This window comes from Chrysemys picta, chromosome 10 (assembly GCF_011386835.1).
Source record: "Chrysemys picta bellii isolate R12L10 chromosome 10, ASM1138683v2, whole genome shotgun sequence".
Taxonomy (NCBI): Eukaryota; Metazoa; Chordata; order Testudines; family Emydidae; genus Chrysemys; species Chrysemys picta.
Window position 1 is genome coordinate 84,478,702 of NC_088800.1, and position 24,840 is coordinate 84,503,541.

The 24,840-nt window shown below is 49.6% G+C and overlaps 2 protein-coding genes across 6 annotated transcripts in view; one reads left to right on the forward strand and one right to left on the reverse strand.

Moving 5' to 3' along the window:
- Positions 1–4,103, forward strand: part of LOC101945813 (testis-expressed protein 2-like) — a 34,340-nt gene extending 30,237 nt beyond the window's left edge. The window contains exons 10-13 of one of the 2 annotated variants that reach the window (XR_010591221.1): positions 86–298; positions 753–873; positions 2,056–2,373; positions 3,759–4,103. Coding sequence is in view for 1 of the 2 variants with exons in the window: in XM_024102348.3 (XP_023958116.2) it covers positions 86–298; positions 753–873; positions 2,056–2,181 (460 nt within the window). In the remaining variant the exon portion in view is untranslated. Of the gene's footprint in view, positions 1–85; positions 299–752; positions 874–2,055 lie in introns of both variants that reach the window. The other variant, XM_024102348.3, reaches the window with a different exon arrangement.
- A 5,311-nt stretch (positions 4,104–9,414) lies between these two features.
- On the reverse strand, positions 9,415–24,824 carry RPL3L (ribosomal protein L3 like). 4 transcript variants are annotated; one of them, XM_008164773.4, is made up of 10 exons: positions 24,673–24,824; positions 19,411–19,603; positions 18,634–18,802; positions 17,321–17,456; positions 14,519–14,705; positions 13,088–13,248; positions 12,591–12,692; positions 11,858–11,953; positions 11,299–11,418; positions 9,415–9,532 (listed from the first exon to the last, which is right to left on the reverse strand). In XM_008164773.4, exons 2-10 carry the CDS (start codon positions 19,448–19,450, stop codon positions 9,476–9,478), a joined length of 1,068 nt encoding a protein of 355 aa, XP_008162995.2. In that variant the 5' UTR covers positions 19,451–19,603; positions 24,673–24,824; the 3' UTR covers positions 9,415–9,475. The 4 variants fall into 4 exon arrangements, with proteins under 4 accessions (XP_008162995.2, XP_042708993.2, XP_023958117.2 ...); XM_042853059.2 differs by having other exon boundaries at positions 24,507–24,698; XM_024102349.3 differs by lacking the exon at positions 24,673–24,824 and adding an exon at positions 20,696–20,801.
- Positions 24,825–24,840: the final 16 nt, after the last annotated feature.

The following is a 24,840-nucleotide window of genomic DNA, read 5'->3' on the forward strand; positions in this document are numbered from 1 at the left end:
GAGGTGAGGCCCAGCTTAGCCCCCTGCCTTGGAACAGCCACCCCTTTTTCAGGCTGACGCTGACTCTCCTCTTCCCCCTCCTTAGCCACGGTGGCGGCAACAGCACCAGCCGCAAGATCCTGCGCTTCGTGGATAAGATCGCCAAGTCCAAGTACTTCCAGAAGGCCACTGAAAACGAATTCATCAAGAAGAAGATCGAGGAGGTGTCCAACACGCCGCTGCTGCTGACTGTGGAAGTCCAGGAGCTGGCCGGCACCTTGGCTGTGAACATTCCTCCACCCCCGACAGACCGAATCTGGTAGGAGCGCCCTTGTGTCCCGCCACGCGGTGATTCGCCGCGGAGCCCGGCTTCTACTTCCCAGAGCTTAGTGGAACATGGTCGGCGTTTCGGCCTGAGATTTAGGATTAGGGAACTCAACGTGGGCAGAAATAGTCTCCCAAAATGGGGACTGGATTGCTCGGGGGATTGGGCCACACACGTCACTCTGTTCCCATCTAGGTCATGGGTTCAAAACCAGCACCAGGTAGTGCTAGTGACCAAAATCTCTTATGGTCTGATGGCTGTTCAGTGGGTCTCAGCCCCCCTCTAATGGACAAGTGTCCAAAACTGGTCCTTTCGCTGGCAGTGTCAGCAGAGAGGCCAACAGCTGTATGGGCCACGGAGACTGCACTCCCCGGTCACCAGGCCACGTCTGCAGGAGCACAAGGGAGTTTGTGATGGTCTCTGCTTCCTTCCTTCCTTCCCCCTCCAGGTACAGCTTCCGAATCCCTCCCCAGCTGGAGCTGAAAGTCCACCCAAAGCTGGGCGAGCGGGAAGTCACCTTCATCCACGTCACGGAATGGATTGAGAGGAAGCTGCAGCATGAATTCCAGGTACCTGCTCCCAGAGCACTGGGAGAGGAATGATGAGTGCACTGGGGATGGATCAGAACCAAGGAGGGGACAACTGGGACCTAAACAATGTAAAGATGGGCCTGCAAAGTCTGGGGCCAGATGTTGCAAACCTCAAGTTTGGGCAGTGTTTAGATCCAGGGTTTTGATTCATGTAAAGGAAGGCGATAGAGTTTGGGCATCTCCAAATTCAGGGGTGTTCAGGCCCAAGTTTTGGTTCAGGCCAATCTGGAGAGAGCCGAAACCAAACCGGACTCAGGCCTCTTTGGAAAACACGAGTTAAACTTTTTAGGGGTTTGATTCAAATCAATGAAGTGCTCCAAGAGCCGCTGCTCTTGTAGGATTTCCCACCCAGTTGAAACCCAGAAGGCGCTGGTGAGACAGCCTTGGCTCCTGAGCCGACCAGCCTGATTCTCATCCCAAAGAGATTCAGCCAAGTTCAGCTCCTAGGGGCTTCTCCAAGAGTTTGAAGGAGCTACATGCTTCGAGTTATTCTCTCTTTTGCAATCCTTGTTAGAGCTGTTATCTATCTACCTTTTATTCTTAGGCTTCTGGTCAGAGACCATTGGCAAGTCCTAGGTGGAAAGATCTGCTGAAAGTTCCCAAAGCCCCCTGCACCAGCATGATCTGCTGGGATTTTAGTGTCTTCTTAACCAGCTAGGAAGGGCAGAGGTTTGAGAACTTGTTGCCAGTTTCCTGCGCAGCACCCAACCCTGACTCTAAGCATGGCCAACCACATCAAGGAAAAGCCATGTCTTCTTGTCTTGTCACATCTATGGTCGTGTACATTTGCTGAGGACATGGTCAACTGCTAAACAGCACTCAGTCGCCATGGGAAACAGGACCTTCTGATCCCAAACAGGCTTCTGCCCGGTGAGCTGAAGGAGATGCTCCATTGGGTTACGGCTCTTGTTGGTCTTTAGCCACTAGGTAGGGGGAAAAAACCCTTATAACCCTGGGAGGGCTGAGTCCAGCCAGCAGAGCTGCACGTAGGCATTAGCCACTCCATTACACCTCTGCTTATCGTAAGCTGCATCCCAGGTTCTGAGCCCCAGTGGGATGGTAGCAACAGGTACCAATCAGCCCTTCAGAGCTCCCAGCTTTGTCCCTCTGAAGGTTTTTTTCATGCCATGGTGTTAGTTTTGTCCAATTTCCTTTTTTCAGAAAATTTTAGTGATGCCAAACATGGATGATCTCATCATTCCCATCATGCACTCCGGCTTGGACCCCCAGCCCCCCATGGAGGGGTCCTTCAAGGACCTTCCAGCGGATAGTGAGAAGTGGCTCTGAAAAGTGACCCACTGGCTGGGTCAAGACACTTGGCAGAACTCTGGAGGATTTGCGGAGATGCCCAGCTAACCAGGGCCTGGCCACCAGTCACCACACAGGAGCCAAGACACTGATCTGAAATCGCCGGGTTCATCTCTCCACCTCATCTTCAGCATCCCCCAGCCCAGCAAAGGAGCCTCTTCTTCAAATATGGTACAGCACATTAAGGACAGAAACATACACCCACGGGGGGGGAGCAAGTTGGAGTCACCCAAGCATACAAAACTCCAGGTAGCTCATCCATCACCACCAGGTTCCTCTGGATTAACACAACTCCCTTGTGGCCAGGTGGGCATCTTCTGTGCCAGCCGGGGCAGGAACTTGCTCGGCAATGTCTGCTTTACAAAGGGGGATGCAAGAAACCCCAGGGAAGGGGGAAGCCTGAGGTCCGAGGAGTGTTAATCAGACGTTCCGATCAGAAATGGTCCACGCTTATTGCATCAGCACTGGACATCCTTTAAACAGGCAGCCGGGTCTGCCAGGAAAACTGCAGGCAGGAAATGAACTGAAACACACACACAAAAACCCATAACCCCCATTGCCCCTACAAGTGTTTTATTGTACTCTGAGTCTCACCTCCACGCAGCAGGCAGAGAGAGAGAGAGAGAGAGTGTGTGTGTGTGTGTCTGTGACAGGCTGCTTTGTATCTGTGTCTGGACACATAACAGTGATGTTACCTGGCTCTGACAGCCCCCAGCCCGGGGGAGGGGAGGACCATGTGCCCCTCAGCCTGGGGAGGAGCACGTGGGAGGTACAGGCAGGGATGCACAGCCCTGCTCCTGGCCGGGCAATGGCTATCACAGAGGGTTACTTGAAGGGGGAGAGTGGGGAAAGCGGCCATTTGATGGTAACCAGGCAGCAGCAGTGCGGGGAGGGACTGAAACAGTCACATGTCAAAATCCACCGACTGTTCCGTCAGGCGAAGTTGGGGCAGAGGGTAGGGACGTGGGGGTGAATCCCCCAGTACCTAAGGGGTGGGGAGCCTGGGGGGGAGCGCTCAGTATGTCAGGGAAGGGAGCGGAGGGGAAGTCCCATGAGCCTCAGAGAGAGAGCGAGAGCGGCTTGTAGACAAAAAGAGAGGCAGCATTGTCAGCTGCCCAGGTTCAGCCCGTCCTGAGCTCATGCCCTCAGCCCAGGCAGTGCACCCTGCACCTGGGGAAAGCGGAGGCCATGGGAATGCCTGGGCACGAGGCCCCGTGCAGGTCAGGGCTCGTGGCAGCACCTCTAATAGGTCAAAAGCAGGGGAGGAGACAGCAACAGCCCTCTTCTCCCATCCCAGGCCCAGGGGAGCCCCCAAATGGAGGACTGGAGTGAGCCAGCCTCACTGGGGATCAGGAAGCCGGTGGAGCGGAGGTCGGAGGGAGATCGAGTGGTGTTTGTCCTCACTGACGCTCACCAACATTGCGCCCTGAGTCCATCCTGCCCTGGGAGTTACCCCTGATGGGGGCATTAGCAGGAGGAGCCTGGGCTCCCTTGGTATTGAAGCCTCACTGCACGAGGCCTGTGCCCCACTGAAGCTGGCCCCCTCTGCCTTGCAGTGAACGAGGCAGAGAGAAGTAGCCTCCAACCGGCATTTTCGTTTGCTCCATGCTTCCTCGCTGTGGCGCATTTCAGGAGAGACACATCTCAGCCGCCAGCAACACCACAAGCATCTGAAAACACCAAGAGGACCAACCCTGCGCCGGGCAGCGATGGAAGGCGCCCGTCTGGACGACAGCACGAGGCACAAAGTGGGACCATTTGATCCTCCATGCAATAAAAGTAACCGATTCTGTCAAGTAATGTCACGGCACCGCGTTAAAACAAAGGGCTTTGCAGGCCAGGTGGATGTGTAAGAGAGAAGAGCTGAACTGAACTAATAAAGTTTGCATTCATCCACCAGGGATTCAGGCTGGGATGTGTTTGTTGTTATATTTATTGTCCTTCGTGTCTATATTGCCATTTCAGTGTGGCTTTTCTTTATAGCCACTCACTAAAGACCAGGATGTAGAACTCCCTATCCATGGTCCATCTAGCCCAGTAGCTCATCTTCCAACAGGGGCCGGTGCCAGATGCTTCAGAGGGAGTGAATAGAAAAGGGTAAGATATTGAGTTATCCATCCCCTCTTGGCCAGTCCCAGCTTCTGGTAGGCAGAGGTTTAGGGACACCCTGAGCCTGGGGTTGTGCCCCTACCATCTTGGTGAAGAGCCATTGATAGACCTGTCCTCCAAGAACTTATTTCTGAACCCAGTTATACTTTTGACTTTCACAACATTCCCTGGCAATAAGTTCTATAGGTTGATTCTGTGTTCATAGAATATCAGGGTTGGAAGAGACCTCAGAAGATCATCTAGTCCAACCCCCTGCTCAAAGCAGGACCAATCCCCAGACAGATCTTTGCCCCAGATTCCCTAAATGGCCCCCTCAAGGATTGAGCTCACAACCCTGGGTTTAGCAGGCCAATGCTCAAACCACTGAGCTATCCCTCCTGTGAAGTATAGGTTACATACCAGTTAGTAGTTTTGCAATTTCACAAATGAGTTCCTTCAGAACTCTTCCGTGAATCCCATCTGGTCCTGGTGATGTATTACTGTCGAATTTATCAATTTGTTCCAAAACCTCCTCTATTGACACCTCAGTCAGGGACTGACTTCTTCGAGGGCTCCATTAGCACCTCGATCATCCTGTGACACCACTGATTGTTTGGCAGCCTTCTTGCTTCTGATGTACTTAAAAAAAAAATTTTTGCTGTTAGTTTTTGAGTCTTTGGCTAAATGCTCGTCACATTCTTTTTTGGCCTGCCTAATCATACTTTTACACTGCACTTGTCAGAGTTTATGTTCCTTGCTATTTTCCTTGGTAGGATTTGACATCCACTTTTTAAAACATGGCTTCTTGTCTCTAACTGCCTCTTTTACTTTGTTGTTTAGCCACGGTGGCTTTTTTTTTTGGTCCTCTTACTATTTTTTTTATTTGGGGGTAGACATATTGTTTGAACCTCTATTATGGTGTTTTTCCAAAAGTTTCCATGCAGCTTGCAGGCATTTCACTCGTGGGTTTTTTTTTATTTCCATTTAACTAGCCTCATTTTTGTGTAGTTGCCCTTTTTGAAGTAAAATGCTACTGTGGTGGGTTTCTTGGGTATTTCCCCCCCCATGAAGGTAAATTTAATTACATTAGGGTCATTATTACCAATCGGTTCAGCTATATTCACCTCTTAGACCAGATCCAGTATACCACTTAGGACTAAATCAAGAATTGCCTCTCCCCTTGTGGGGTCCAGAGCTAGCTGCTCCAAGAAGCCGTCATTAATGGCATCTAGAAATTTTACCTCTGCATCCCGTTGTGAGGTGACATGTTCCCAGTCACTATGGGCATAGTTGAAATCCCCCATTATTATTGAGTTTTCTGTTTTTGTAGCTTCTGTAATCTTCCCAGGGATTTCACAGTCACCATCACCATCTTAATCATGTGGTCAGTAGAATATTCCTACGGCTATACTCTTACTGTTCAAGCATGGACTTCCTATCCATAGAGATGCTATGGTATTGTTTGATTTATTTAAGATTTTTACTGTGTTTGACTCTATGCTTTCTTTCATATAGTGTCACTCCCCCACCAGCGCGATCTGCTCAGTCATTCCTCTATATTTTGTACCCTGGTATTACTGTGTCCCATTGAGTAACATTGTTCCACCAAGTTTCTGTTATGCCTATATATCAATATCCTCATTTAATGCCAGGCACTCAAATTCACCGATTATATTATTTAGACTTTCTTGCATTGATATACCAGCACTTATAAAATGTGTCAATATTTAGTTGTCTGCCTTCATGTGATGTAATTGAATGGGATTCTTTTTTATTTGACTGTTTCTCTTCCATTTCTACCTGTACTTTACCAACGTACTAGGATATAGAGTATCCCCTTTAATAAATCCACCCTCTCAAGGGATGTGTCTGTCCGAACCACATGGTCCTCCCCACCTGTCGGCTTCCCCCAGCCCTTAATTTACAAACTATTCCCAGCTTTGGCTGTTTCCCAACTCTCCAATCTATGTACCTTGGTTTACTTGTGTGTAAAATGGGAATAATATTATTTCCTTACCTTTTATGGAGTGGACATGAAGTATTACCGACGACTTTGCGAAGTGGGTTGAAGTCCTCTGAATAGATCCAGGGCTATCTTCCCTCTTCCCGAGCTAGTATCACAGAGTTCAAACAGCGGCCTAATCTCGCACCATTCAGACTGGGAACAAGGCGTAAATTGGTAATGGTCAGAGTAATTAACCATGGGAACAATTTATGCAGGGTCATGGTGGATTCTCCATCACTGACCATTTTTAAATCAAGATCGGATGTTTTTTTAGATCTGCTCTAGGAATTATTTGGGGGAAGTCTCTGGTCTGTGTCCTACTGAAGGTCAGACTAGATGATCGTAATGATCCCTTCTGGCCTTGGAAGCTATAAAATCTATGATCATGGCTCTGAGGGGCCACGCTAGGGTGGACCCTGCCATTCAAACACAAGGGAGAGGTTTTTGATTGCTCAGCGTTCCTTTTCAGAGAATAATGAGCCAATCTCCTCTCCTGTTCTCTGCTCATTTTGTTCTGTTCTAGCCGGGTGCCAGCCCGGCGTGGGGCTCTGTAACGATTTGTGACAGGTGATGACGCTGTCCCAGCCACGTTCACGTCTCATCGTCCCCAGCAAAGGCCTGTGACAGGCAGCGATGCAGACGGACAATGCTGCATCTTCTGGAGCCCCTGCAGCAGGAAAGTGCCTGCCTGCCTTCCCTTGTAATCAGCTGGGTAAAATGTCAGCTAGCGACAGTGCAGGAGGGAGCCAGAGCCCTCCCCCGCCCTCCCTCCTGAGGCACGTGAACACAAATCGCTTTAGACTAGTCCTGCATGAAAGGACATCTCTCTCGCCCTCCCAATCGGTACCAATGGGACCTTCCCCTCCTTCTGCAATTGGCACAATCCTGAGCCCCTGCTAACGGCCCCATCTCCCCATTTGTACAATGGATACTTCCCCCCTCCCTTGAGATCCAGGGATGAGTAGCTCATAGATCCATGGGGTTAGAAGGGACCATCTTGTCTTACCCCCTGCCAAGATGCAGGATTTGTTGGGTCTAAACCATCCAGGACAAATGCTCTCCAGCCTCCTTTGGAAAACCTCCAGTGAAGGAGCTTCCACGACCTCCTGAGGCGTCTGCTCCATTGGCCGACTGTTCTTACGGTTAGGGAGTTTTTCCTGAGATTTAATCTAAATCTGCTGTGCTGTAGTTTGAACCCATCGCCTCTTGTCCTGCCCTCCGTGGCGAGAGAGAACAACTTTTCTCCATCCTTTTTATGGCAGCCTTTCAAGTATTTGAAGACCGCTCTCATGTCCCCCCTTAATCTCCTCTTTTCCAAACTAAACACACCCTGTTCCTTCAGCCTTTGCTCGTCTGGCTGCATTCCATCCCTTTGATCATCTTCGTCGCTCGCCGCTGGATCCTTTCCAGTTTCTCCACCTCCTTTCTATAAGTTGGTGACCAAAACTGGACACAGCCCTCCAGCTGAGGCCTAACCAGCGCCGAGTAGCGCTGGGCAAGTGCATTACTAGCCTCCACAGAGCATCTGAAGCAGGGGACGAGGAGTCCTGGGGAACTTCTTCCTCTCCACTGCTGCTGTCTAGGAAAAGCAGGTTCTTCAAGGAATTCATCTAGTTTCAACTTCCAGAAAAAAAGTATCCCCTCCTTGTTGGACCCGTTTTTCTGGAAGTTGAAGCAAGACAGGAAATAAGGTGTACATTTTTAACAGTGAAGGTAATTAATCATTGAATACCTTACCAAGGGTCGTGGGGGAGTCTCCATCACTGGCAATTTTTCAATCAAGACTGGATGTTGTTCTAAAAGCTCTGCTCTAGGAATGATTGTGGGGACGTTCTCTGGCCTGGGTTATCCAGGAGGTCAGACTAGATGATCACAATAGTCCCTTCAGGCCTTGGAATGTGTGAATATGCAGTCCACTGAAGTCACAGGAAATGTACTTGCTTCCGCCCAGGCTGAATTTTGTCCCTGGTCACATACACAGACAAAGCTGTGGTGCATATTATCATGCTGAGCCAAATTCTGCTCTCAGCTACACCAGTGTAAATCTGGAGTAGCGCCAATGAGGTCAGTGGAGTCACTCTGGATTCATAGATCAGTGTAGTCAGAAGCAGACCGGGACTGATACTAGCGAATCAGACAGAGTAAAAATCCACTTCACTAGCCTTGTCTGACCCCTCCATCCTTCTGGCCTTGGAATCTGTGAAAGATGTAATCATCCTGGCCAAACGAGGCAGGGCAGAACCAGCCTTGCTGACATGCCCAGGTTTTCCAGGCCTTACAGGATTCATCTGTGCCAGGTCTTCTTTTCCTTTCCTGGAACAGATGCCAAACACTGGGGCCTTGATCGGACAGGGATTTCTCCTGAGCACTGAGGAGGACGGGGAAGCCTGGTCAGATGGGGTCTCACCTGGGAGGGAAAAAGCAAAGGCAGCATGTCAGTTGCAGATAAAATCCCCCAGCTGGTGCTCCCGGTAGAGCAGGAGTGACTCTGACGTGCCTCTTCTGCAGCTTTCTGGAGGATTCCCCCCACTCCTGGCTGTGCCCAGCCTAGCAGGAAGGATGGGAGAACTCGGTGACCTGAGGACAGACTTTGGGCCCAAGTCTCCATCCACGGAAGTCGATAGCAAAACTCCCACTGACTTGAAAAAGGGTCAGTGAGCTAACGAATCCCAGAGCGGCCTCATTAGGCCCACCATAAACAGCCCTGCGTGGAGCGGTGCAGTCACCTCACTTCTGCGACCAGCCAGGTGTAAACGGCTTCTCCTCGCACTGCCAGCAGGGGTAGTGCACAACTGATGCCTTGTATCTCAGAGCGCCAATGGCCATTCCCTAGACAGCTCGAAAGAGTTAGAGGACAGGACCTAGGGGATGTTCCTAAGTCACAACAGACCCCTATACAGCTCAGCTAAGAAAAGGCATCTCCAGGTGTCGGCATCTCCAGGTCTCACTGGACCAATTTCCCCCGTGACTGTCCTCTCGGCAGCCTGTGGATATCAATACATGGGGAGAAGACTCTGGGATTGACTGATACCAAACTCTCCTTACACCAGACACCGATAACAGAGGCTAGTTTAAGCTTATTAATAACGGCGCCAGAAGAAAGACACAACGGCTGAGGCCTGGTTTGAAGTCCCTTTATTGGAGGTGCCAGGTTAAGGTGGCCATGTGTATTTCAATCCTCTACAATTCTTCCTGGGATTCTGGCTTCTCCTTCACCAGGTGTTTCTTCTGGGGGCCCTAAAACACAAGTGAAATGGTGAGAAGAAGAGATCCCATTGCCACAAGCTGATGAGTTCAAGATCCACATTACAAGCCTTCCCCAAGTGTGACCTAGAGAGGCAGTCGGTGAGCTGGACGCGGTGGAATGTCTATTCAGACGTGACCCCTTTTCACTGCACAAGGCTTGCAACACGAGCTGTTCATGTCTATTCCCTGGCCGCTAACTCTCAGCTCTCCTCCTGAACGGCAGCAGCTGCGTAGCTGTGGGCTCTAGAAACCCTCCTAACCCTGGAGGAATGAGGGTAATGAATTGCCCGTCCCTGAGCTGGCAGTTTGCTTAGCTGAGCAGCATGGAAAGTTGGCCTATGTGCTTCCAAGACCGGTTTGCTACTGAGCCCGGCAAGCTGGCCTGGGGTGATGGGGAAGATTGAGTGGTAAAGTAATTATATTGATTACACTATTAGAGCATCATGACTGTGAGCGGCTAGATGAGGTTGTGTCAGGAGAATTTCCTATACAATCCCCTGTTTCAGGAGGTTGCATATGACAACTCCTTCTGAGCAGGATTTTGGAGCAGAAGGGGTTTCTGGTTTGGGTTACCATCAAGGGGATAGATTCTCAGCTGGTTACATCAGCGGAGTCAATGGAGCTACACAGAGTTACACCAGCTGAGGACAGGGTCCCAGCCCTTCTAGTTTACAAGAGTGGGAGGAAATGGTGGTTTGGGGGCTGTTGTTTTGCTTCGGCCCAGCTAAATGTTACTGAATTAAATTAAAATGTGGGGAAGGTTCTGCTGCTTTAAAATAACGAGCTTAATGGAGCAGTCTTCCTGTGGCCACTTAAGACTTAATCAATGTCACCGTGCTGCCAGCCTGGCCACTCAGAGGCGACAGCAGGGACAGAACTCACATCTTCCTGCTCCAAAAGTTCAACCCCCTAGCACATGAGCAAAAGGAGAATCTCCAGCAGTGGTTAGTGCAGAAGCTACAGCCCTGTGCATTAACCTCCAGCCATCCCGAGAGTGATGTGAAGGGGTTTCATAGCCAGTCCTTCTGACCTGGAGAGAAGTTAAACACATGTGAAACTGACTAGCCTAGTAGTCAGACGGCCAGATCCAAACCTGGTTTAAATCGGCATCGCACCATTGGAGCCAGGCTGATTCACACCAGCTGTGGCTCTGGTCCACTTCGTATCTAGTCAATTTCACTTTCGGATTGCTACCACAGCACAAGGTGGTGGCGGGCTGGGGGGCAAACTCTATAAAGGAATGACTGTCTGGTTTTTTGGTTATAAACCTGTTTCCGCTGGGATTTTTAAAAGGTACCTGATTTGGGCATTGAAAAGCTTATTTAAACAAAATCCCAAATATGAGGCCAAATCTGACCTGACCTTTTTCCTTTAAAAACATTAAAAGTTTAAGGCAATCCAACCAAATCAAAGACATGTACAATTCCAGAGTGAAAGACACCATATGTCTAACAAGATGCTGCCAATTTAACGGCTTGTTGAATGCATCCCACTGTGGGTGCAAACTGGCTGACCATATGGTGCATTATTTGCTGGCTTTGGCTGGCTTGTATGACTCTCTCAACCATCATGTTCCCTCCTTAGCATTGTTTCTGGCAGCTGAACTGCCTTTTATGCAAGACAGTCCTGTTCATTCGTTTGGTGGTCTTTATTTTCTGGGCCAGGCCCTCAGCTGGTGTTAATCGGAGCAGCTCCTTTGAAATCGATTGAGCTAGGTTAATTGACACCAGCTGAGAACCTTGAGAGAATTCACTCACCATGAAAGCTCTCTTCTCTTGAGCAGTCTGGAAGCAGCCGTGGCCAAACTTGGAAGTGGTATCAATGAACTTCAGTTCGATGGGTTCCAGAGCCCGACGGCTGCTGTGCACCAGAAGGGACTGGAGAGGAAAAGTCACAACACATTAGGCTTATGTTTAACCAGAGATTTGAAAGCATACTTTGATGTGAGTGGAGTTAAGACATTTCACGCACATCCATCAGCCAATCACTCCAGCAACAGTGGTTTCCTCGGAGACACACCCAGAGTAGCATGACTTTGAGTGTCATTGCTTCTCAGTGCCCACTTCGAACTGGAACAAAGTAGCCGAGTGTGTCAGATCATGCAAGGATCGCTTCCAATGAACGGCAAAACGGTTCCTAAGGGAGACGAGACTGGCTGAACTGAAACTGGAAACACCGTTAGCAGCGAGAATGGCCTGGCAACACACCTCTCCGGGAAACGGCCCCCTGGAAAATCACTACATGACTCACAAAGTCAGCTCCTTCCTTACGTGTGCGCAGCCTCGGCACTGAATTTCGAAGGGGGGAGGAGTTTACCTTTCTGAGAGTGAGCACACGTTTCTTAGTGCCCATGACGCAGCCCTTCAGCATGAGGAAATCATTGTTGACTGCACCGTAGTGAGGAAATCCACCCTGTGGGGAAAGGCAGAGGTTGGGATTGCAGTAGTGAGATGTGTGGTTAACAGATATGCATCAGCAAGTGACATTAGCTGTAGCAAAGCTGGGTATTTATTATTTAATTATTAATCATCCTAATTATTAACTAACCATTAATATGCTTTGCGCTTATCATACACAGCGCAGCCCGCCCGTGAGGTCTACAAATACTAGTATCATTTTACACGGGGACAAGCTGTCACAGAGGATAGAGCTGGCAGCAATTTTTTGTTCAAAGCCGTTTTTTAAAAAATGGGAAATTGACTTTTTGTCCAAACTGACATTTCCAACTTTGATGAGATTTTTCTGGGTTTTTGCTGACAAACCAAAAACCTGTAAGGCAAAAAACGCCAGCTGAAAACAATTGTTTGTTGTTGTTTTTGGGGTGTGGAAAAGCAAAACCTCTGCAGCTTTTCGTTACTAAAAAGAAAACAAAACAAAAAGGAAGACAATCAAAATCTGTATGGCCAGAAAAAATATTTCCCAACCAGCTTTTCCCCAACAGAAACCATAAGTGATTTGTCCCAGGCCACGTCTCTGGTCAGTGGCAGAGTCGGGAATGCAGGAGTCCCAGCTCCAGCCCCACCACTTCCAATTTCTTTAGCCCTTTTACCAGCGGCGTGATCATCTTCTCGGTGATGTCGTAGTTTGTCGCGGCGCTGTTCTTCACTATTTTGCCATCTTGTACGTGGACCCCACGGCCAATACGGTAAATCTGGGTGAGAACCCAGGTTGAAATGGAGTTAATGGCTTTAGGCCACATTTGCAAACAAAGTGTCACAAACTGAGTACAAAAAGCAGAGATGCCGGGTTGGGACAAAACTCATAGGCTCATCTCAGATGTCGTCAGCATGCGATGGATAAAGCACATCCCCGCCCCTGGGCACAGATCACTGGGTCTGGACGGTGCCTAGCACAATGGGGTCATGGTAAGTGACTCAGACTCCTGGGCACTATGGTAATAAAAATAACACCACCAAACGAAGCCCTAAATTCCCTCCTGCCCTGAAATGATATGCATGACAGAGAGACAGGACAGGAGAGGGAAGGGTGCTCGAAAGAAGGAGAAGCCGCACTAGGCCCAAGGGAGGTGTCGCACCGGTGCCATACCTTCTTGTTGAGCTCCGTGCGATGGTGGTAGCCCTTCTGGCCAGCCCGGGCAATGGAGTAGCCCACCCGGGCTGGATGCCAGGCTCCAATGCAGGCGACTTTGCGTAAGCCTTTGTGAGTTTTCCTTGGGAGCTTCTTGGCATGCCAGCGGCTGGTCACCCCTAGGAAAGCAGGACAGGATGATGCTGTCAGAGGAGCCCAGGGGGACGGGTGCTGGTGCCTCAGAGCCAGAAATCAGAGCAAGCGTCTGTGAGGTTTGTCTTATGTTGCATCTCAAGTTATGAGAAGACGGTGGGTCAGGTTGAGGCAAACAGCCATTTTCAGAATCGGGGGCCCATGGACGGAACTGTACTCGCTCCGCATTAAACTGACTGGACTATGGTGTGTCTCCCCCCCACTGGTTTTGTCAGCACTGAAATGACTTTTTGTCCTTATTTTGTTTACTTCAGATTACAGCAAACCAAGTGCCCTTAGGGCTCCCATGGGAACTAAGCCCATAACTAATGACAGGGCATTTTGAACCAGGTAAATGGAACCAAATCTGCTAAAAAGAGAACAGACGTATGGGCACAAATCCAGCGACTCTTTGGTGTCCCTCATGAAATGAGCTGGGGGGCTCTCAGTCTGGCTGCTGTTCAGACTACTTCTCAAGGACGACCACCAATACTGGCACTGATTGTCCCCAGCGTTGGTCGTCTCGGCTGTGAGGCCGAGGATGAAATGAGGGAATGAGAAATGAACTCCCCTCTTGTCCTCTGGAAGAGGATCCCCAGGACATGGGGGGATTGCCGTGTACAGTATGTGGGACACCCGCACTACCACTGCCTCTGCTGTACCTGCTCCGGGAATAGGCATTTCACCGACACTAAAAACAATGTTTTAAAGAAATGTACAGTCCTAATAAACTGGAGTCTGTTCTCCTCTGGATGTCACACAAGGGGAAGCTTCTATGCATCAATGTTAATTATTCACAATGACACATGGATTCTTCACTGTGTTTAATTGAGAATTACTATTAATTAGATGAGGTCAAGAAGCCGTGTCTTGACAATGACAGATTAGTAAATAATTACTATGAGTAATAATATTAAGTACTCCGCACTCGTATGGCTTTTTCATCCATAGATCTTGAAGCACTTGCCACACTTGTCAGTGTTGCTATCCCCATTCTACAGATGGAGAAACTGAGGCACAGAGAGGGCAAGCGACTGGCTCAGGGCCACAGAGTGAGTCGATCTGAGCACTGGGATTATAATTTAGGTCTCCCGACTCCCAGTCCTGTGCTCACTCCACTACAAAACGGTCTCCCCCAAGAGCATCAAGGAGGCCCCACACCACAATGCCCTTGCAATGCGTAAGCACCCCTCTGCCCAGCCTCCTCAGAGGATCCATGCCAAGCCCCATGGCAAAGGGCCCTCCCTCCCCCTGTACCTTTCATCCCGCGCCCCTTGGTCACCCCGATGACATCGATCGTTTCGTTCTGGCTGAAGACCGTGTGCACAGAGACCTGCTTCTCCAGCTTCTCGTGAGCCCAGTCCACCTTGTCGGCCACCGTCCCGCCGTTCAGCTGAATCTCCATCACGTGGGCCTTCTTCTGACGTAGAGGGAGCAGCTTCATCTGCATTGGGCAGCGAGGGCCAAGAAATGACACCAGGCCTGTGGGTGTGAACGTGTTCCCAGGGGCAATATCCCTGAGTGCTGGGAGGAGGAGACAGGGCCCGCTTGGACGCAAGCGGGCTGTTTGCGGTTTAGTCTGCCTGAGTCTAGCTAATCTGTCTACCCAAGGGTACGTAAAGCACCCACTCACCGTGCTGTCTCCCCAGCAGCGAAGCCCTAGACATGGCATTTCAGGGTCTCTTGCTTTTATTATATCTCAGCATGGCTGCAGACTCCTGGCTGGGGACGGGGAGAACAGCACTCACCCGGGGGCGGGGTCCTTTCGCCCCGGGAAAGAGCGAGGCAAGGAGGTGGCACCTGGCTTTACTCTCCCACCACCCCAGCCAGGCAGCAGCATGAACAGGACTCTGAGGGAGCTGCCTTCAGCCCCTGCAGCTTGGGGACAAGGCAGCCTGAGAGAGAGAGAGAGAGAGAGGGGATGGAACTGAGAGAGGCAGAATCCGAGAGGGTCCTCCACAAACTAAATCCTGACGGGGAAAAATAACCCATCAAGCCTTGGTGTGACTGAGGCACATCCAGTGCACACACTCACTGAGCACACGCATGCGCACACACTTGCTGAACACACACACACCTTCACTAAGCATCCATCCCCATGTGTGCGCACACATCTATATATGCATGCGCACACAGCATATATGTACACACACACTCATTAAGCACACACGCACACGCTCACTAAGCATATATCCCCCATGTGTGCACACATCTATATATGTACACATGCACACACAGCATATATGTACACACACACATACACTAAGCACACGTCTCCCATGTATGCACACACAGCATATATGTATACACACACACACATACACTAAGGACACCCACCCTCCCACATGTACACACACTCTCACTAAGCACACACATAGCATACATGTGCACCCACGTGTACCCACACACACTAAACTCAAACACACACACACTTTCACTAAGCACACACACTCGCCAAGTGCAAACACACACATTCTCACTGAACGCACCAACACGTGCACACCAGGCATGGGTGCACGCACACACACACACACACACACTCACCCAGCATGCCATCAGGCTACGTGGTGATTGGCACAAGCTGCATTTCTGTAGCATGGGTTATTACTAGTTCCTAGGAAGCAGGCCTTCCCCTTCCCCACCCACCATCAGAAACACGTGTTCAGCTCCTGACCACGCTGCTACTATTGCCAGCTGAGATGCTGTTTCACGCTTAACCGGAATCCCAGAGAACAAAACACTACGACATGCCATGTGCACCCCCGACTAAGCACGGCGTGGCTAGGAACAGAGCGACGCCCACCCTTCCAGGGCCAGCCGGGGACAGACATGGAAACTGGGCTCTGCAGAGAACCCTCTGAGCCCGGGGCTAGCTGGATGGATTTTAACAGGAGCTGAGCTGTGTGTGTCACTGGAGCTCACCAGCTGTGCAGCAGCTGCGTGGATACGGCCACAGGGACTCGCAGGGGCAGTCCCCCTGTCTCCAACGGGACTGTTCAGAGGCGCACGTGCAGCAGACTGGGGGCTCGTCCGGCAGCGTTTTGTGCTTTCGGCCTGTATTTCCACCCACCGTGGGCGGCGTTCTCCTCTCCCCGGCCTCAGCAGCACTTGCCAGCCCCACCAATGCAGCTCAGATCGATGCAATCCCACAAATGGCCATGTGACCAGCCCTCGGCCCCCCAGGAAGATCCCCTCCTCACACAGTGCTAGACGGCAGCGCTGCGGCGTCACATCACCTCCCAGCGCCGGTGTCGCATCCCACTTTTCAAAAATCAGCGGGTAGTGATGGCGGCAGCCCGGGCCTATCCGTGTCGTGTGGCCAGACACAACTTTAGACCTGCCGTGGCGAGCTGACAAGCCCGAACTAGCCCAAAGGGCCCTCGGGCCAGCCAAGATCCTCCTGGGCTCTGAGGAGTTGAGAGCTCCCTGAGGATCCCAATTCAAATAGCCCCTGACTATCCAGTAGCTCTGGCATCTGGCAAACCCTTCCCTGCGGCCAGGATCACAGGTTATTTTTACCCCATCACCTGACACCAGTTGCTAGCGTTACACCGTTCACTGAGGGGCTTGGGACCAATGCCTGCTTCCTCCCAACGAACTTGTGAGTGCCTCTGGCACTGCCCACTGCAAGCCCTGTGGCTTCTCCAGGGTCCCAAGCCGCAGCAAGGAGATGGAAAACTCCAGGCCCAACCCTTCCACAGCAGCCGGGGTGTCAGTGCCAGGCTCCTGGGCGAATCCCAGTGTAGAGACTTCCATTGTGCCCGTTGGATTCCCCCTTGCACTTTCAAAAGGACGAGGTTACTCTTTGATAAGTGGCTGCAACGTCAGTATGCACCTCCTGCAGCGTGCACATACCGCAGCTCCAGCACCCACTAACCCGCCTGCCACTTCAAATCCTGCACCAGTGACTAGAGGCCCCAGCCAACAAGACCCTCCATTCCCCCCCAGTGATGAGAAGTGCCCCGATTCCCACCTGCTAGTTGCTCTCGGCTTCCAAGCCCTCGCCCCACTCCAACAGGCTATTGGGATCAAGTCCCACACCCTGTGTGAAGTTCTGACCTGAGTGTGGACGATGACTCGAATGACCTTGCAGTACTTCTTCATGGCCGCAAAATCCTTCTCTAGCTGTTTCTTCCCGTCCTTGTCCTGCCACTTTATGCAGTACCTGGTGAAGGCCTTCTTCTTGCTCTTGTGCCTAAGGACAGGAGCCTTTTAATTATGCTGGAGACTGGAATAATGAAGCACCAAATCTCAGAAACACAGTACAACATGTGGGACAAGGTTGCTTAAGGAGGGGAATAGCTCAGTGGTTTGAGCATTGGCCTGCTAAACCCAGGGTTGTGAGTTCAATCCTTGAGGGGGCCACTTAGGGATCTGGGGCAAAAATCACTACTTGGTCCTGCTAGTGAAGGCAGGGGGCTGGACTCAATGACCTTTCAAGGTCCCTTCCAGCTCTATGAGATAGGTATATCTCCATATATTATTAAGGCTTGCTATTGGAAGCATCATGCATCCATCATTGCACCAAGCTGAGGTGAGCAAATGCAATACACACAAGACCATTAGAGGGAGCTCAGAGGAGGAAATGGTGGAAGGACAGTAATGGACTGACAACACTTGCAATTCTGGCAGCTTTTTGTATAGAGAATCCAGTTGACACCCACTGATTTGCTCACTTAGTGAAGTCAAAATACAACAGCAAAAATAGAGCTAAATGGAAATGAGACAAAACAGTCTCTTTATTGAGGATCAGGGACATTTTAGGGGTCAGATAGAAAGCATGGCTACACAGCCTTACAGCCATAAGTTTACTCAATTACAAAGACTCAAGCGATCACTTTCCTCACTGCCGCTCCAAGATTTGGGAAGTCAATCTCTACAAAGGTGCCGAAGCGCCACGGGCTAGATTTTGCTTTAATTTGCACCCCTGTAAAACTGGAATTACTCTATTGACGTCAGTAGAGTTACTTTGATGAACCAATTACAATGGTGAGCAGAAGCTGGCCTCAGCTACGCAATGCATAATTGACCTGTGGAACTCACTGCCACATCACCGAGACAAGTAACTCAGTTAGTCCACGAAAGCTTATGCTCTAATAAATTTGTTAGTCTCTAAGGTGCCACAAGTCCTCCTGTTCTTCTTTTTACTATTATTACGTGAACCAGAAATTTGTGCGCACACGTTCTTATTCACAGTAGCCAAAATGGTCGTGTCGTGCAGCTGTGCGCAATTAAACAGCTGCTGCATTTCACCCCCGAGTGAAGGATTCCAATGTGGAGACATTACGAAGAGCCTCTTGTGGCTAACGCGGGGTGGGGAAAGGCGACGCTGTTACAATTGCCAGGAAACCCATGCGCCGAGAGATTCTTACCAGTTCTTGTAGAAGCGGCGTCTGCACTCATCGCTGAGGTGCTCAGCAAAAATGGTCCTGAAATTTCTCAGGCCCCTAGGAGTGTCTATGTATCCCACAAGCCCAACCACTACCAGGGGTGGGGTCTCCACTATTGTGACTGCTTCCACCTCTTCCCTCTTGGAAAGCTCTGAAATCAAAGGGTGTAGCAGTGAAGTCAATGGGAGCTGACTGTGCTCAGTTCTCACAGGACCAGGTTCTTTCAGGGGAGCCGTGGGTGGCCAGTAATTCTCTTAATTAGATACCCAAGTTCCTGGTGCCCAATGCACCTTCAACTACATCGTGTCCCAGCAGAGGGCAACTGTCTATTGGTGTCTCCGCCTTTTATAAAGGCAAATTGACTTAGAGCAGATGGGGATGCCAGTTGCACAGAACTGGAGACCTACCTTTATCTACTGCTCAGAAAGCAACAGTACACAACGTCCCCACCTAAACCCTGAGACCCCATGCAGAGTATGAGGGAAGTTATCCCTCCATGGGCTATTCACTGCTTGGCTTCTCTGCCAACAGGGAGCTAACTAATACCAGCTGTGCTGGTGATCTTATGATGTAAGGTAGGAATTGCACTGAGAACGTCTAAACAGCTGCCAGATGATTTTTGGTCACTGGTGAACTGCCATTTCAAATCCATAACCCATTCCCAATCCCCATAAGCTATCCATCCCAGCCGGCCATAAGAGACTTTTCCTTCTATCCTTCCCTGGACTCAAACTAGCTGATTCAATCAAAGCCTCTTACTCAGTCCTGGCCTGTGAACTTCTCGTAGGATGTGCGTCATGCCAGCTTTGTAGCCCAGAAAGGCTGTCAGGTGGACTGGCTTGCTGGGATCATCCTTGGGCCAGGTCTTCACCTTCCCGCGGTGACGCCGGCTTCTCTTATGAGGGAGGAAGCCCAGGTGGCCATGCCTGGGAGCTGAAAACTTGCGATGGGACTGGGGGAAGGCAAGAAACAAAAAGGATTCAGTTTTACCTTCAAACCCAGAAGGCTATGGGCCTGAGGCAATGCTGATTGAAGACAATGGGAAGGAATCCTTGGACTTCAGTTAGATTGGCTCTATGTATATTACAGATTTCAGGACAGCAGCTTGTTACATCAGGCCCATCTGCTATAAGATGTTTAGAAATAAAAAAGGAATTATATGAATTACAAAGGCCATTATGTATCTCGCCGATGGATGCATGATCTCACTGAGAGAGGAAATTCACAAATTATTTTTTCCTCCATTTCCAGTAACAGAGCGAAAGATCTCCCTAATGGGACAGATTTTATTTAAGTTTATAAATGTAGTCCCCATCCTTTGCGTCAAAGCATTCGAGTCTCTGTGAAAACTGCTGACGAGGATTTGCTAAATAAAACATCTTGACTATAATTGTCCTTCTTTCTGCTAAGAGAAGCGCAATGTTTTCCAGATTTGCCCCACTTTGGCGTTCATTATTATTCTTAATATGTGTCATGGCCACACGTAGAGGGCCCAGTCAGGGTTTGTACAGCATTGTGTTCGGTGCTGCACAAACCCAGAGTGAAAGCTAGGCCCTGCTTTGATAGCCGTACATGCTCATCCAGACAAGTCACAACCAATGGAGGTAACTAACAATTGGAAGAAATGGGGGAGGGTGGACAAAGGAAACCATAATAAGAACATGCCACATGTACAGGCCAAATATAATTATGAGAATTAACTAGAAAAGTCACAATCATGAACTCAACCTGGGCATAGCAACCACTACCACCTTGGAGAAAGTTGGACAAATTCCTACAATAGCAGCATAAAATCAAGGTTCAGGGAATCAGCCCAGCAGCAAAGGAGTAAATTTACACTCACTACAACTCCCTCTTGTTTATTCAGTAATTCCAGTACCAGATTTCCCTTTCCCCTAAACTTATTCTCCCGCCCAAAGTGGAACTGATTGTTGATTTCAAGCCAGTTTCAAATGTGCTCGTTTAATCTGCCCAATGAATATCTCAAGCCCATTAAATGGTCTACCCTACAAGCTATAAGACATTAACATGGAACGTTACAGACCATGGGACGTCTTCAGCACAGGTCAGCAGCACAACGAGGCAGTCACCAAGTGCCTCTACAGGCTAATACCTAAGATGTTTATCAGTCTGAAGACACAAATTTAGCTGCTGGCTTCATTCAACGCTATATTCATTTCATACTCAGAGTCAGACCCTGGCAGATTTGCTAACAACAGTTGTGATGTGGTAAAGGTCAATTGCCAGTGTCTCAATTTACCACAGAAACAAATTGAACATGAATGGAGGGAATTACAATTGCTACCTACAGCACAATATATGAAGACAATATTCTGCCCTCACTTATACCTAAGCAACCCCATCACTTCCAGCTAGATAACTACATGCCTAATTAATTACCTCCAGAGTTTTTTTTTCTCGTGCATGCCTGCCCTGCTGGCAACTCGGGACCTAGGCCAGGTATTCCCAAAGGGGATGTTATGATTGCTTTGTAACCCCAGGGCAGGGAAGAATTCCCCTCCTCTCAGTAGTGTGATTTCCTGTACTTAGCAGCACTATATTTAGAACTACTGTATCACTATTTCACATGTGGGACAATATATACCTTCAAGTCAGCGGCACTGCTATGGGTACCCGCATGGCCCCACAGTATGCCAACATTTTTATGGCTGACTTAGAACAACGCTTCCTTAGCTCTCGTCCCCTAACGCCCCGACTCTACTTGCGCTACATTGATGACATCTTCATCATCTGGACCCATGGAAAAGAAGCCCTTGAGGAATTCCACCATGATTTCAATAATTTCCATCCCATCATCAACCTCAGCCTAGATCAATCCACACAAGCGGTCCATTTCCTGGACACTACTGTGCTAATAAGCAATGGTCACATAAATACCACCTTATACCGGAAACCTACTGACCGCTACACTTACCTACATGCCTCCAGCTTCCATCCAGGACACACCACACGATCCATTGTCTACAGCCAAGCTCTGAGATATAATCGCATTTGCTCCAATCCCTCAGATAGAGACAAGCACCTACAAGATCTCTATCAAGCATTCTTAAAACTACAATACCCACCTGCTGAAGTAAAAAAACAGACTGACAGAGCCAGACGAGTACCCAGAAGTCATCTCCTACAAGACAGGCCCAACAAAGAAAATAACAGAACACCACTAGCTGTCACCTTCAGCCCCCAGCTAAAACCTCTCCAGCGCATCATCAAAGATCTACAACCTATCCTGAAAGATGATCCCTCACTCTCACAGATCTTGGGAGACAGACCTGTCCTCGCTTACAGACAACCCCCCAACCTAAAGCAAATACTTACCAGCAACCACACATCACTGAACAAAAACACTGACCCAGGAACCTATCCTTGTAACAAAGCCCGATGCCAACTCTGTCCACATATCTATTCAAGTGACATCATCATAGGACCTAATCACATCAGCCATACCATCAGGGGCTCGTTCACCTGCACATCTACCAATGTGATATATGCCATCATGTGCCAGCAATGCCCCTCTGCCATGTACATTGGCCAAACTGGACAGTCTCTACGCAAAAGAATTAATGGACACAAATCTGACATCAGGAATCAAAATACTCAAAAACCAGTGGGAGAACACTTTAACCTGTCTGGTCATTCAATGACAGACCTGCGGGTGGCTATCTTACAACAGAAAAACTTCAAAAACAGACTGCTGAGCTGGAATTGATATGCAAACTAGATACAATCAACTTAGGATTGAATAAGGACTGGGAATGGCTGAGCCATTACAAACATTGAATCTATCGCCCCTTGTAAGTATTCTCACACTTCTTATCAAACTGTCTGTACTGGGCTATCTTGATTATCACTTCAAAAGTCTTTTTCCTCTTACTTAATTGGCCTCTCAGAGTTGGTAAGACAACTCCCACCTGTTCATGCTCTCTGTATGTGTGTATATATATCTCCTCAATATATGTTCCATTCTATATGCATCCGAAGAAGTGGGCTGTAGCCCACGAAAGCTTATGCTCTAATAAATTTGTTAGTCTCTAAGGTGCCACAAGTACTCCTGTTCTTTTTGTATCACTAAAGGGCAGTCAATATATTCTGTGTATATACTGCTACATAAAATGGCCAAATCCTGAGCTCCGACCCCGATCCTGCAACAAGCTCCATGCAGGTGGATCCCTGAGCCCACGCAGAGCTCATCACAAGACTGGGGCTTTCAATTCATACTCAGGCCAAACTCATCCATTTCACTAGGTACGAACAGAGTAAAAATCTCAGGGTCCCCTCCCACCCACCAGCCCTGTATTGTCTCCTGTGCTCTGTTCCGCCCAAACGATGAGGGCTTTCACCACTCCACTTTAGAGAGACTATTCCACACACAGTCAAACAGATCGCATGGCAGGGAAGCTTTTCCTCATATCTCTTTATCCCTTTCACTGGGCAACACTGACGCAGTGTCTATTCAACAGCAGTAGCATTTCTTTAAGTGATGATATTTCATTGGACCTACCCAGAGAGGACATAACTGGTGCATTGACCAGCATTGGTGCTGTACAGTAAGAAAGAGGTTAAAATCTATCAGTAAAGTATAATTTAATAGCCCTTGTTTGTTTTTATTCACTTTAGTTACTTGGGATCTGGTTAGCCCTTTACTTCAGGTCTTCCATAGCCACACCGTCTTACCTAGCCGGAGACTAACAGGATCTGACAGGATATGTAACAGTTAATATTATCACCCATCTCTATGAAAATCAAGACTGTCCTGATTTTCAGTTATTTTTCCGGGACCCACAAACAGCAGCTCACAGAGTTCTCCAAAATATCCCATCTTTGAGCAGCAGTGGGGTGGATTGGGGGGGGGGGGGATATGCAAATACAATCCCTTCTTTCTTGTAGGTCAGTACCATGTTGTGCTGGTACTTGCACTAAATGAAGATTTTAAAAAGAAAGGAAAGTTGTTGTCTGATAGGCTGGCACCCGGCCTAGATTTTTTTCTCTTTTTTTACTAGCTTGGCTGAGGTTTGCATTTGCACGAAAACCAGTTAAAGCTCGACAGATGCCAGATCTTTTCATATCTCTACATTTAGTAATAAAAATAAAGCCCCTGCCTGTGGACAAAAAGTGACAGGCATCATCACTGGATTGTTTTAATCCTTTCAAAAATAGCCCCGTGTCTCAGAAGAAGTGAATGTTGCCACAATATCCAACTACAGCATTACTACACGTAGCTGCGGGATTGCCCACTGTTTGTCTTCAAGGGCCTGATCCTGCCCCCTTTGAAATCTAAAGGAATTTTGTCCTTTGACTTCAAAGAGAGCACAATCCTTCCCCCTCCTAAAAGCTACAGAACCACTTAACCGGGGGCCGATCCTTTTTCTCTTTTGAAAAGGTGGCAATATGACAACACGCAGGGCGGCGTGTTCCCGTGGTTTTGAACGCAGCAGTGCACGCTGCTCGGCGGGATCGCGCCGGGGGCCTGGGTGGGGTTGCCCCAAGAGGCGAGCCAGGGGAGTCGGGGCTGTGGACTGGGACTCAGGACTCCGGGGTTCCACTCCCGGCTCTCAGAGCAATCAAAGGCAGAAATGGAGCCCCCAATAGGCAGAGTCAGACTCCTGGGGGAGGGAGTCAGAGCAGGGCTTGTGGAGTTTGTGCCAGGGGGGCTAATAGGTGGTAGGCTCCTGGGTCCCCTGGGGCTAGTGCTGCTGGCAGGAGCCCTGGGGCCGATTCCCTAGGGTGGCCAAGCTCTATTCCAATGGGGGGCAGAGAGGTGGGGGAGGGGAGGTACCAAGCTCGCCGGGGGAGGGGGGTCGGTTCGAGGCTGGGAAGGGGGTCCCAGGGGTACTGGCCCGTTCCAGCCCGTCTGGATCCCGCTCTCGCCCCCTCCCCTGGGGCTGCAGGAGTTTACGTGACCCCCCCCCCGCCCTTAGGAAGGAGCGAGGGGTGCATGGGGGGGACACCATTTGCGGGGGGAGGCAGTTGCCCCCCCATTTGCCAGGCTCTATAATCACATACCGCGTGCTACATGCTGACCCCCCTCCCCGGGCAGAGGCTGCCGCCGGCCGGCGCGGCCCCTAGAGGCGGCGTTCTCCGCTTTACCCCTCCCCCAGGCTCGCGGAGAGTCCGGCGCACCAGGCTGTAACGAACGGAACTACATATCCCAGGGGGCATGCGTGGCGCTGC

Excerpts from the sequence above, each read along its gene's own strand:
- RPL3L (XM_042853059.2), bottom strand. The coding sequence starts at position 24,620 with ATGGTGTCCCCCCCATGCACCCCTCGCTCCTTCCTAAGGGCGGGGGGG. Across the intron at positions 18,803-19,410 it reads AGTTCACAGGCCAGGACTGA|AGCTTTCCAAGAGGGAAGAG; the intron begins GTAAGAGGCTTT and ends CTTTGATTTCAG. Across the intron at positions 17,457-18,633 it reads CGCCGCTTCTACAAGAACTG|GCACAAGAGCAAGAAGAAGG; the intron begins GTAAGAATCTCT and ends TCCTGTCCTTAG.